This window comes from Artemia sp. Qi Xiang Cuo, chromosome 4 (assembly GCF_049724085.1).
Source record: "Artemia sp. Qi Xiang Cuo chromosome 4, ASM4972408v1, whole genome shotgun sequence".
NCBI lineage: Eukaryota > Metazoa > Arthropoda > Branchiopoda > Anostraca > Artemiidae > Artemia > Artemia sp. Qi Xiang Cuo.
In genome coordinates this window covers 85,694,229-85,709,068 of record NC_142797.1, presented here as the reverse complement: position 1 = coordinate 85,709,068, position 14,840 = coordinate 85,694,229, and the positions used below count along the sequence as shown (strand labels likewise).

At 36.3% G+C, this 14,840-nt stretch overlaps 1 protein-coding gene across 1 annotated transcript in view; it reads left to right on the top strand.

The window, feature by feature from the left end:
* LOC148953567 (cytoplasmic dynein 2 intermediate chain 2) overlaps positions 1-14,840 on the top strand; it is an 83,582-nt gene that overhangs the window by 36,735 nt on the left and 32,007 nt on the right. The window contains exon 5 of the mRNA XM_089088007.1: positions 807-919. Within this exon, the coding sequence (XP_088944133.1) occupies positions 807-919 (113 nt within the window). The remainder of the gene's footprint in view (positions 1-806; positions 920-14,840) is intronic.

Sequence of the window (14,840 nt, the reverse complement as noted above, 5' to 3'; positions counted from 1 at the left end):
GGGGCTAGTTGCCCTCCAATCACTTTCGACTATTAAAAAGGGCACTAGCCCTTTGAATTTCGAATCGATTAAGCCCTTTATGAAGTTTCAACAACAACGCCTTCTATATAAACCTTATATGCGCACAGGGTTTTGGCCCACGAGGTAAAACCCTTGCCCTGAGGGTTGTGGGGGAGTGTCCTGCTCAAAAATATTTTCTATCTGGAAATCAACTATGCTGAACAAAATGGCTGTCTCAAAATTTTGATTGGATGTGTTACGGGGAATAATGGGCGTTGGGGGAGGCTAGTTTCCCTCTAATCACTTTTGACTATTAAAAAGGGCACTAGCCCTTTGAATTTATAATCGAATGAGCCAGTTTTGAAGTTTCTACGACAATACCTTCTATAAATGCCTTATATGTCCCCAGGGTATAACTTAAAACCCTTGCCCTGAGGGTTTTGGAGGAGTGTCCTCCTCAAAAACATATTTTCTATCTGGAAATCATCTACGCTGAACAAAATGGCTATCTAAAAATTTTGATTTGATGTGTTTGGGGGAATGATGGGTGGGGGGGGGGGTAGTTGCCCTGCAATCACTTTCGACTATTAAAATGGACACTAGCCACTCCAATTTCCAATCGAATGAGCCCTTTTCGAAGTTACTACGACAACTCCTTCGATGCAAAGTGCCCGGGTATGGAGAAAAAAACACACTGTGCCCAAATCTTTCTTTACTTAGGCAGCGCCAAATCGCTTTCTATGAAATTTCAATTTTCAATGTTGAAATTTCAACCTTTTGTAATTCCAACACATTGTTCTATTTAGGAGGCTCAAAGACGGAAGTATGCCATCATTAAGTCTGGTCGTTCAGGGATGTGTTTCTGCCTTGGAGTTTCACAAAACCACTATCTCCATCTTAGCCGGAGGAACACTATCCGGTATGCATTCGAATGATTTGAATAGCCCAAAGTCTAGCCTCATACTTTTACTGAACATAAGGCACATATAGGGGGGGAGGGGGAGTAGATTCCCCGGTTAACATTACTTATAAGGACAGAACTTAGATAGGCAAAAAAATTAATATACCATTCGATTCTCCATCCAAAGATCTTTCGAATCTATTGATCATGTCGTAATTATGTTTTGATCATGTCGTAACTATGTTTATGTAAAAAACAACTGTTTTTCAAAATGATACAAGCACATAAAAGAAAAAAAAATCCTGCATTAGATAGTGGTCTCCGCGAAACTCCTCATTCTTATATAAAGGTTGGTTCTTATATCAAATGTTATATTCTCTTGTCAAAAGATATGTGCTTTACATGATGATGATTTGTTTTAATATTTCAGTTGCAATGGGCTAGACTTCGGTCTTTGTTATAAAGAGCGTCTTTTACTTGATTGCAACTACCGCCGCAACCAAGATTAAAGTTGTAACTTACGACTGTGTCGCTATTCTTCTACTTGTGTGTGAAAATACAGTGTTTTTTTTTTTTTTTTTTTTTTAAAATTGATTTTATTGTAAATACTTTTTGAAAAACAAAAAAACTTAGATGTAGCTATTTCCTTTAAAATAAGCCCTTAAACAGTTCTCTATGATATTACAGTGCTCCACTAGCCGCAGAAAATAAAAAACAGAACAAAAGATATTTACCCTGCAGATTATACTAGATTTATGCGACTTTCCTTGTTTTTCAAGCCAATGAACTTTCCTTGTTGTTCAAGCCAAGTGGCTGTAAGTTTCCTAAATAGGTTGTTCGGCCAAGACGATTCTAATATTTTACTTTTACTTAGATCTGAAATTTTTGCTAGGGTTTCAGGCTAAATATTTTGTTAATATTGACCATGTTTGTCTTTTACTAGATTACCGCAATCGCCAACTAAACGTTCATCGCCTTCTAAAAGTTGAAAATAACATCAAATATATTTTGAAATGTTTCACACATTTATTTTGCTTCGATTCAAAAAGTAAAATTGTTGCTGAAAAACTATAAATATTTTGTATTTTATAAAATACAAGACAGGAATAAGGCTGTGACTATTTATTAGTTGGAAGAGTAAAAGGTAAACCAAAGGATACTTGGAATCATCACTGGTAGTGCACATCATTTAGTAATATATGCTATGAATATTGCTTAGGTAAATTCTACCTACGCAATATTCTGACATACATAATTTTTCATATCTGACATACTATTTTTTGCTATATATAATTTGATACATAATTGTATCAAATGAAATATATAATGACATACATAAGATAAGATAAGATATTTATTTCAAAAAAATCGCTATCACAAGCCCACAAAGGGCCGAATTCGGACTTTGGAGTCGACAACAAATAAATGGTTACACTAAAAATGCAAAGAACAACAACGAAATAGAGAAAACCATAATGAACATCATTTAAAAGTCAATAATTAAAACTGTAAAAAATCAATTAAAAAAAAAAAAAATGGTCAAACTAAACTTATAGCGAGACATAAATTCATTAAAAACTGGTCAAACTAAACTTAGAACGAGACATAAATGCATTTAAATTAAAAGGGGTACTAAGAAAGTGTCAGCAATTAAACTACGGCAAATCAATAAAAGAGTTAAAAACAATAAAAACTGGTCAAGAAAGGGGGGGGTAAGCAAAAGAGCGCAAGAACCTGGGCAGTGCCATCAGCTAATAAACAAAAAAGAGGGGAAAAAAAGAAACTATTGAGACATTTTATTCATTTTCTCTGTAATGAAGGGGATAAAAGTTCTTTCGTATCTGGAAGTAACGCAGCGAATGGGAGACAAAGCAGGGATGGGCTCAGAAACAGCTCGAGGCGGTCGTATTCTGGATGGGGAGTGACGTTTGGGGAAAATACTTGCCGTCCGAGGGTTTGTTATGGCATTTTTTGCAAAACGGAGGCACAACGAAACCCTCCTTTGCTACAGTGTTTTCAGACTAGCTTTTTTTTTAGGAGCAGAGAGTAAGGCACCTTGCCTTCTTTGAAAATTATTCGCAAGGCCCTTTTTTGAATTGATTTGATTTTTTCCGTTTCTTCGCGAGAGATAGCAGTGTGTGAAACTTGACGAGTCGATTGGAAATGTAGGCAAATAATAGACTCTTAAGTTCTTAAGGAGTGGGTTAGGGGAATTCTGACTTTACTTTGTAGCTTTAGGAAGGTATTAGACGCGCAGTTTGTCTAAATAATGTCTCTAACATGTAGATCCCAATTGAAATTTAAGAAGTTGTGTCCCCAAGTAGTTTAAATGAGGACACCTAAATTTCAGGGGGGATAGGATTAAGAAAATAGGGCGAGGATTTAAGGAAACAAATGGGCATTATCATGGACTTAGAGGCGTTTACTGTCATGTCTAAGTCTAAGGCATCGTCTCCAATTTGATTGAGGATAATCATAGGGTCACTTATTAAATTTCTGAAGCAATTTTCAAAAACCGTTTGGTCATCAACAAATTTCCATCTGTCAGGAAATTCCTTTGCGAGGCTGGTGATCATTACTGAAAAAAGGAGGGGACCTAGGAGAGTACCTTGGGGTATGCCGTTGTGGACAGGGAGAGGATTTGAATAATGATTTTGGTATTTGACAACATGCCATCTATTTGTTAAGAAGGAGGCATCTATTTTCACCAGTCAGGGATTAATATTGAATTCGTTGACAAGTTTCTCAATTAAAATATTGTGGTTAACTAGGTAAAAAGCTTTCTGAAGGTTTATGGAAATTAAATTTAGCCAGGAATTAGGTTTTTCAAGGTTTTTCACGATGTTATCAATAAGAGAAACGAGGTAATGGGAAGTAGAGGGGGATTTTAGGTTCCCAAATTGTTTCAAGTCAGTAAGAGGTAGGATTTTTTCCTTCAGCCAATCTGCCAGTAATACTTCATAAACTTTCGAGAAAATAGGAGTAAGAGTAATAGGCCGGACGCCTTCAAAACCAGGCTTTCCGTTTTTCTTTTTCAAAGGGGCTATGAAACCCTGTTTCCAAATTGCAGGAATTTGCCCGGACTCGGTAATTTTGTTAAAGAGGAAAGACATAGGTTTACGCAGGAAACCCCTCAAGGTACTGAGAAGAGGAAAGGAGATATCCGAAGGACAAATACTTGTCTTTCTTAGTTTTTGAATTCTTCTTTCTATCTTAGACGGGAAACCAGTATGAAAAGAAGGGGAAATGGCTCTTGATGGTAATTGGTCGGACAGTGGTGGAAGACTCTGGACAATGGAAGCGAGGAATTTATTGAGATTATTGGCAGTAATATCAGGGGACTCGGGTAGATTGAACTTAAGCTGTTCAAGCCTCCTGCCACACAGCTTTTTAACCTCAGAACACCAGTTTTTTGGTTTATTAGTAAACAATACTTCGACCTTAGTTTTGTAGTACAATTGTGCCAATTTGCGAATTTTTCTTTTAATTGATTTTCTTAGTTTATTGGCTTCATCTGGTTTACCATTTTTGAAAAGCTTCAATTTGGTTCTAATTAGTGTTTTTATAGTTTGGTTAATAAAGGGTTTGTCACTGGAGCAATTTTAAAATTTTTTTTCCGGGAAGCAAATTTGATATTTGTCAATTAGCTTTTTGTGGAACAAAGCCATTTTCTCATCAATATTTTTTAAACTATAAACATCGGACCAATCTTCAGTATTCAGCCACATACCAAAAGAAAGAAGACCAGAATTTTGAAGAGGGTGATAACTGCCATAAGTTATTGAGAAAGAATGATTAAAATTTGAGGAGGGGGATAAAAGAATCGAAAGATGATAACTCCCACCTAATGGAGGCAGAGGTGAGGGAGGGTTGTAAAAATTATACATATTAGTTAAAATAACATCAAGAGAGGTATTTCCCCGAGTCGTGGGTATTTTTAAAAAATTCTTAACTTTTAGTGATGGGCAAAAATAATACATTTTAATGTAGTTTTCATAACCCAAAAAAAAAAGAACAGCATTGGGATATTTAGTAATAACAAAACTAAGCACTTGTCTGCAATTGCTGGATGAATTTACGTTTTGATTCGATATTTTGATTTGGGGAGTAATAGAAAACGGCTATTGCAATAATATTAAATGGACGAGGGAGAACTTTTGGTCTAATACTTAACCAGAGGATTTCATCTTACTCGGATAAAATAGGGACTCGAATAACCTTTGGTTAAAGGCTACTCTTATTAAAGAACAAAACACCGCCACCTTTTTTTCCGAGTAGGTGGTCTAAAGGACGGAGTTTGATAGACTCTGAATAATTTGTCAGGCTCAGAGACCCTGGGTCGTGGGACTGTACTTCCGTAATAGCTATAGTATCGATTAGATTTGATTCTGAAAGCACTTTGAGTTCAGTAAGCTTTTCAAAATTAAGACTTTCGGCATTAGTAACTAAAAGTTTGGGAAAAACAAACTGATTGGGGTTCAACTTGGGAGGGGTTAACTGGAGTGTTAAGAGGGAAGGGATTTTGCTGGGAATATGGAGTTTTTTTTTCTGGGTGGTCAAGGTGGAAGTTTTTTGAGTGAGCAGGGTGGATTTGGGATAAAAAAGGAACAGTATGCGCTGGTGAAGTAATTTTATTAATTGAATGAAGGGGGCTCCTTTTTTGGGTTGATTGAGAACTTGTAACTATTTTACTATTACAAATTTTACTGTGCCTGGCTATAGCACGATAATCCCTGTTTTTCAAATGTAATAACATGCACTTAGTCTCGAAACAAAGGTCACTTTGAAATTTATGGCAGGGTTTGGAATGGGAAAGGGACCAATACTTGTCGTTACAGTGCCTAGTAGTTAAAAAAGATATAGAAGGGTGAACAAAGGTAAAATCATTCTTTTTTATGCACTTGTTGGCCAAGTGAAATTGGCAGTCAAAAGAATTCTGACCTGATTTGGCCTCAGAAACCGATTTACTAATAATACTCAAGTTGTCACTGACCCTTGGACCGGCAATATTGGCTGAGTTCACACTTAAATTGTCACTGACCTATGGATCTGGAATATTGATTGAGTTCTCATTTAAGCTGTCACTGACCTCTGGAAATAGGTGACCGATTAAATTCATATTTGAGTTGACTCTTGCTTCATTAATATTCATGGGTTGGGAGTTGTTGCTTGTGGATTGAATTGCAGTTGGTTTCAAATTGGCGTTTTTTCTTTATTCGTATTAACAGACTTAAGTGTGTTCTTAATTATATTCCCCCTAAGATCAATGAAAGTAGAAATTTCGTTGGTAACGAACTCGATTTTTTTTTTATCACTAAAAGGGAGGGGAGGGTCACATCGGGGGCTGGCATCACAATTGCCACAAGGAAAATTTTCAGTCTGGCAGGAGGCATCATTAGAAGGCTCACAATTAGATTCAAAATCCGTCTGGGTACTGGCATCTTTAGTTTCTAGCAGAAAATCAGTCGGGCAACTGGCAACACTGGTTAATACTGGTAGGGGAGCAGTCTGACACTCACTTTGGGCTGCAATGAAAGCTTTACCATCCCTTTGGCAAGTCGGGGCAAGGGGGGACGACCTGATATCATCTAAAATTTCTTTTAAGGAAGAATTTATTTCTGACAATCGGCGTCGTGGGGTATCGCTAGCTTTTGAAGAATTTATTCCTGACAATCGGCGTCGTGGGGTATCATTAGCTTTCGAAGAAATAGGGGTGGTATATTCTTGATTTTTGGTGATGTTTTGTTTCGAGGAACAATCCAAACATAACCAGTACCTAGTCCATTGAGGACTTTCGAGCCCCGCACAGTGCTCATGAATGGAAGAATTGCAAGTACATCATACCATACAATTGATTGATGCCCTTACATTATCTGAACTCAGGACACAGTCTCTTAAAGTCATTTGGTTGCCCTTTAGCCATTTGGTGGAATAATATAAAGGGTCAAAAAAATTCAATTCACCTGATGGCTGGTAACAAAATCTGGAAGTCAGGTCACAGTTAGTCAACTTTGTCACTGAATTGGTTGTCCTTTAGTTGGTTAATATAAAGGGTTAAAAAGTTCAATTAACCTGATGGCTGGTGGCAAAATCCGGAAGTAAGGTTACAGTTAATCAACTGTCACTGAATTAACTGAGTTTAATGCAGAAAGGCATAAACCAAATAGGTGTTAACAGGTTGAACTCTGGTTGAAGACTGAAACATAATTTTTCATGTCTGACATACTAATTTTTGCATATCTGACATACATAATTTTTCCTGTATCAGGTCACAAATAGCACAATTGAAGTCTTCTCTTATTAATCCTTATGTTGGAAATTGCATTTCATTTGAATGTTTCAGTTACTATGGGCTAGAGTGCCCTCTTTATTATAAAAAAATTTGATTAATGAAGATAAGCCAAAAGCCAAGGGTTTTTTCTTAGCAGGAACTAGTAAAGAACGAACTACGATGTCTCCCAAGACAAGGGTGAACTTAGGGGGAATCACGGGCGTATACCCCCTCCCCCCAGAAATTTGGAAAATTTGTCCCGTAGGATGGAGATTCTTATAGATCTTGAGTAATACAAAAGGATAATGTACGCTGTAAATATTATTGTGATGAGGATAAAAACGTAAAGATTTGTTCATTTTATAAAATAAAGTTTAGAACAAAATTGTCCAAAATCATTATGAGTTTTAATACTATTGATGTAGAGTAACGTATGTACAAAAAGTAGGTAATGTGTGATGATCTCCGCACGAGAACTTTTGTTTTGGCTGCCAAGTAAGCAACGTGCTGTTTAGCCTCGGGATCCAAAGATCGTTGAACTTCGTTTTCATCATGTGTGTGCTTTTTAAGTGTTTATATAGAAGTCTACGCCACTGTTAGTTATTAGTTGTTCATCATTTCAAAACAGAAATCAACAATTATAGACTTTTTTCAAAATGAAATTGTTGATTGGATAGTCTGTCTTGGTTGGTTGATACAAACCTTTGTTGGAATGGGAAGTAATTAAAATGCTTAAGGGGACAAGGTTATGATGGAGTTTCATCTATAATCGGCCAGTTTCAAGGTTGTGCTGCTAAACTATGTAAAAATTTTCCCTATGCAGTCTATGTTCATTGTGCAAGTCACTCCTTAAACTTAGCCCTTTATCATTCGTACAACATACCTGTTATAAGAAATTGCATAGGAACTTCGAAAGAAGCAATGAATTTTTTTTAGAATTTCACCCAGAAGCTCTGTAACATATTGTTCAAGAAAGTAATCTTACCACAGGGACAAAAAGAATACGATTGAAGAAATTTTGTTAGACTTGATGAATGGAGCACTTGAAAGCAATTTTAAACAGTTTGTTTAAAGACAGGTTCATTATTATCTGTAAGGCTATGAGGGGAATTCAAGAACATCCTAATTCAAATTCTGAATCTTCAGGCAGAGCTTATTTTTTGCCATCTGCTATTGAGATTCAGTTCTGCTGCAGCCTCTGTTGTAACTGGTAAAGTTGGTCACGGTTAAAATTGGTACTGGTAAAATTAGCCATATATATATATATATATGTATATATATATATATATATATATAATATATATATATATATATATATATATATATATATATATATATATATATATATATATATATATATATATATATATATATATATATATATATATATATATATATATATATATATATATATATATATATATATATATATATATATATATATATATATATATATATATATATATATACTATCTTTACATGTGAGCAATTATTGTATTCATTTCTAAAAACGGTTCCATATTGTTTTGGAAAAATTGGTATCTTGGTTTACTCTCGCACAAAAAACGATCTAAATTGGTCAGAGGTCTGGGAAAATTCGTTAAAAACTTTAATTTTGGAAAAAACCTGTAATAATCAAACATCTTTGAATAGAATTCAGTATGAAAAGACACATTAAGTTGCCTAAAGTTAGACAAACTGGTAATTGCGAAAATATTTGTATATATTTTAACAAATGACTAGAACAATTCCAAAACCTTGAAAAAGAAAACCAAAAGTTTGAAGCTTAGTAGAAATCACGGTTTTCGGGAAAATTATCGTCCTGGTATATACTTCTATATTCTGGAAAACGATTTAGATAGGTCAGAAGTTTGATAAAATTCGATAAGAGCGTTAATTTTAGGAAAAGAAGATTTATGTCAGTGACATCATTTTTATATACATCTTTATTGCAATGACGTTGTCAAACTTGTCACACATATGAGGAACAATTGAAGATTTTCAGGTATGGAGAACTACATTAAATTGCTTAAAGAGCAATAAAAACTACTACTACTACTACTACTACTACTAACAACTCACCGCAGAACGAAGCCGCCTGAGGCCAACACAGCTACGCACGCTCCTCCTCCACCCCAATCTATTCAAAGCCTCCCTTTTTACACCCGCCCACGAAGTTCCCATTTCCTTTAAATCTTTCTTTATGACGTCCTCCCACCCCAGATGGGGACGACCTGCTTTCCGTTTAGCCCTAGACGGTTAGCTGAAAAGAACGATCTTCGGCAATATGTCATCCTTTATCCACACAACGTGCCCTAACCACCTCAACCTTTCTTTCATTATAGCCCGAGAGAGCGGTATTGAACCACATTTTTCGTATAGCCTATTGTTTGAAATACGGTCAGTTAGCCGGGTACCTAGAACAATCCTTAAGCAATTTCTCTGGAAAAAATCAAGCAAATCTTCATCCGTTTTTCGGAGCGACCACGCTTCAGAACCATATTTGACCACTGTCATCACTGTAGCTTCTAATATTCTAATCTTGGTTTGTAGACTTATCTTCCTATTCTTCCAAACTTTTTTCAACTGTGGAAATACACCCTGAGTCTTGGCTATTCTACTTTCAACCTCTTCACGGCTCCTACCATCTTTACTAATAATACCAAGGTAAGTGAAGTTGCCCATCTGATCAATCTTTTCATTACCCAACGTCACCTTTTCATCTTCTCTTATTCCTAGCCTTAGTGACTTAGTCTTCCTAACATTAATTTTCAAACCAATTCTAGCACCCTGAACATGCAAAACCTCTAAAACTCCATTCATTTTGCTCACACTCTCATCTAGGATGCTTAAATCATCAGCATAATCCAAGTCCAGGAGACTTTTTCCTCCCCATTTGATTCCGTGGTCTCCCATTGCCTTTCCTGCGCTCCTTAAAACAAAGCACATCAAAATAATCCATATAAAAGGGGGTAGAACACAGCCCTGCTTAACTCTTGATTAAATGCAAAACTTACTACAAACCTCATTGTCCGCCTTAACTGTTGCAGTTTTATTCTCGTACATAAAAACTATAACTTTATCATATTTTGCAGGTAAAAAAGGCATGGATAAAACCTTTGTCTAAATACTCTTGTCTACCGTGTCAAACCCTTACTCGTAATCCGTTAAATTGTGGACCAAAGGTGTTTGAAAACTCAGGCACTTCTCAATTATTAGCCTAAGAGTGAAAATTTGGTCGATACATCCTCTACCTTTTCTCAAACCGCACTGTTCTTCTCTTAAAACTTTGTGTACGGCATCTCTCAGTCTAAAAAGTACCATATTACTAAGTAATTTACTATCTACAGAGACCAGACTAATTCCATGATAATTGCAACACTCATTCTTATCACTTTTCTTATAAAATGGCTTAATTAAGATTTTCCTAAAATTGTTAGGTACTTCCCCTTTTTCAAAAAGTCATATTAATAATCTTCAATAGCTTATTTCTAACCTCAGAGCCACCATATTTAAGAAACTTATCTACCACGCTATCAGCACCTGGAGCCTTATTATTCTTTAATCCTTTTAGTACTGTTGCTAATTCCTCCTCACAAAACAGATCTTCCTTCGCATCCAAGGTATCACAAACTTTTTCATTTTCCTCTATATTTTTTCCTGCAACTCTATCTCGGTTAAGCAAGTTCTCTAAAGGTTCGGCCCATCTCGCTTTAGTTTTTCCCTTATCGCTAATTGCGACCCCATTCCTATCTTTAACTGGGACAAGTCCGGATTGACTACTCCCTCTCAATTTGTTAACGTGCCAGTACAATATTTTACTATTATGTCGTCTAGCTGCATCTTCCAAATCCTCGGCAATTTTATCCATGGCCTCCACTTCACACCTCCTTAGTTCATATTTTAGTGCTTTCTCCATTTTCTTTACATTTCTTTTGTTTTCATACGATCTACCACTCAGATAATTCTTGTACAAGTCCTTTCTCTTTTCTATTAAACATAAAGCTTTTTCACTAATATTCTTAGCTGCAGTTCTAGCTTTCTTCCCTTAGACACCTTCAGCAACTTCACAAATTATTTTTCTAAAATTATTCCAACCATCTTACACATTATCAAATTTTAAACTCTCAAGTTTAGTTTCCAACAGTTCCTGGAAAGTTTTTCTCAAATTCTCATTGGAGTTTACCAACATCATGACTTCCCGGGAGGTAGTTACCCTTCCGATATTTCAGCTTTAAATTAACCCTTGACACTACTAGATGGTGATCTTTACTTTTAACATCAATAACAGCACTCCTATATACCCTAGTATCTTGTATTGATCCTGCCAGTCTTCTGTTTACTATAACATAATCAATAAGGTTTGCTGTCTTACCATCACGTGAATACCATTTTAACTTATGAGCCATTTGATGACCAAACACCGTATTGGTTATAACTAGATTGTTATACCTACAAAATTGCAAAAGTCTGTATCCATTACTGTTTTCTTTTCCTACACCAAATTTACCTAGGCTGGGATACCATCTATCCCTATTTCTACCAACCTGGGTTTTAAAATCTCCCAGTAATAACATCATATTTCTACCTGGGACCTTGTCTATTTGCTCCTGTAACTGTAAGTAAAATTCCTCTCAGTCACTAGTATTTCCAGTTGGTTCTACAGGGGCGTATACTACTATAACTGATACCCTGAACTTTCTAGTCAGAAAATCAGCAATTAGTTTTCTATTATTAATACCTTCTCAGCCTAAACAAGACTTAGCAGCTTCCTTATTCATCATGAGCCCTACTCCCTGTCTATGTGCCCCATCCTTCCTGCCCGAGTAAACAAATTCTATATCACCTAATTTCATGCTTCCTACCCCTGGGATATGAGTTTCTGAAACTCCTAATAAATCCTGTTTGAATCGTCTGAATTCGTCAGTCAAAATGTCATTACGATAGTCATTTTTTAATTTCGTAGCATTCCAAGTTCCAATTTTCAGTGTTCTTTAAATCATTGAAATTATTTTCGCCTCAGGAAAAGCAATGATCCCGGATACCAGTGCAGGACGGGGATCACATATCTTTTCAAGTCTACACCGAAGCGCTTAAGACGGCTTAGAACCGGACAGCAAGAAGTCCCTGGGACCTCCGTGAATGGAGGCTTTGTGCAATCCTGGGCCCATCTTGGTCACAACAGGGTTTTCAGCACTTGGCGATGCTTTTCTATCAACAAGAGTTGAAATCATGCACAGACAGTCTCAAGCCTATTACCTCCGACTCATTATATATTCATGCCTACAAATATTATGCTACTACGGGGAGGCAACCCATAATAGATAAATTAGCTAGAAAGAGGTTTTTCAGCCCAAAGACGCCAATCAAAACATACCACGCCCAGAAGAATTGTCCATTAGTCAGAATCCCATGCGAATGCTGTACCGTTTACTAGGCTATAATTTCCTCGAGGGGCGCCACTCCTCAAGTGGGAATAGAGTTGACCGCAAGGTCCCCAGTCTTGCAGGTACCCCGAAAAGGTCAAGGCAGCCCTTTGCAGGGGCCGTTGTCCACAGATCTGGATCTTACGCCCTGTCACAGTTGTCCTCCTGTAGAGGATGATCCCGCGATGTTGTTCTGCCTCACCATGCAATTTAACCCATTACTCATGGGACTTGTGGACAAACCAGTGGGCCCTTTTGATTGCACATTTGAGGGGCCTTCTTCCTCCTCAGCCTGTATTTATGACCCCGGGTGAGGGTGCCCCAATTTCTATTATGGACCTCCAGGGAGAAGGTCCCCCTTTGGTCCGTGCTTCCTATGGAGGTACCCTACATATCTGTAGAGCGTTCCCCTATCGCCACCTGGCGACACGCTGAATGACCTGGGGGAGGCCAGATAACTGAAAAGTCTCCTAAAACTTATTCTACATTTTTCAACACAGGCTTGGGCCAGAATTCGGTTTATATATTTACCAAACTTCTATTCATTGCGGGTTCGAATCCTATTAATTCCCAAAACTAGAAAAACTGGAAAAACTCTTATAGAAAAACTGAAAAGATCTATTTTTGCCATCAAAAAGACTATGTAGATAAAAAACGAACAGAAATTAATTAAAAAAAAAAAAAAAAGCTCGACAAGACAAGTCTCCCAAAGAAAAGCAGAGCTCCACTAAGCAAAGAATGGGATAAAATAAAGTCAAATAATCTTCCAAGCGTAAAACCACCCCAAACCACCATCAATAAATAAACGAAACCCAAAACGAACAGAAATTACAACAAATAGCCGATCCAAACTCAAAACGAGCAAAAACCAACACGAGTAGGGCTGATGGCCCCCATGCCTTCTCAAGACAAGAGCACAATTTTTGCTTTTATTTCCTTTCGTTACTCCACTTTTTTATAATGTTAGTGGGTGAAAAATAAATTATTTTATATATATATATATATATATATATATATATATATATATATATATATATATATATATATATATATATATATATATATATATATATATATATATATATATATATATATATATATATATATATATATATATATATATATATATATATATATATATATATATATATATATATATACATATATATATATATATATATATATATATATATATATATATATATATATATATATATATATTCATATATAAATATATACATATACATATACACATATATATATTTATATATATATTTGGGTTTAAAAAAACCTTCAGTTGGAGCATCAGACCCCAACTACCATGAAAAATCCAATTCCCTGAAATACTCGGTGGCGTATCCCCATTACTAAAAGCGACTCCGCCTTCTTCCCTCTTTTGCTCTCAATTTACATAAACTGCGCAATAAGGAATTGTTATTTTACTACGGTACCGAAGGTATTGAAAATTTACCTGTATTTATACCTAGAATCATCTTCAGGAAGGAAACCCTGAATCGAAGACAAGGCAACTTTTGCTGCAATATCGCTGCTTGTCACATCCCAAAGTCCATCAGAGCCCATTACAAGAATATCTAGTTCGGTAATGGATTCTTGCTCGAGATCAAGAATCCGAACTTCAGGCTGAGACGTTAGGAAGGGTTTAAAGTGCCCTTTTTAAGGGTCAAAAGTGAATGGAAGGTAACTAACACCCCTTCCAAACCCACCATTTCCCCAAACACATCCAATCAAAATTTTGAGAGAGCCATTTTGTTTTACGTAGTTGATTTCTAGATATAAATTATTTTTTTGAGGAGGACACTCCCCCCCCCACAGCCCTCGGGGCAAGGGTTGTATGTTATGCCCTGGGGCATATAAGGTTTTTAGAGGAATTTTTATCATAGAAACTTCAAAAAGGGTTCATTCCATTGGAAATTCAAAGGGCTAGTGACCTTTTTAATAGTCAAAAATGATTGGAGGGCAACTAACTCCCCTCTCACGCCCACCTTAAACACCTCCAATCAAAATTTTGAGATGGCCATTTTGTTTAACGTAGTTGAAAATTCTGGAAATTAGGTCTTTGAGGATGACAACCCCTCTACCCCACAGCCCTCAGGGCAAGTGTTGTAAGTTATGCCCTGGGGGCATATACTGTTCTTATAGAAAGCGTTGTCGTAGAAACTTCAAAAAGGGCTCATTCGATTGGAAATTTAAATGGCTAGCGTCCTTTTTAATAGTCGAAAGT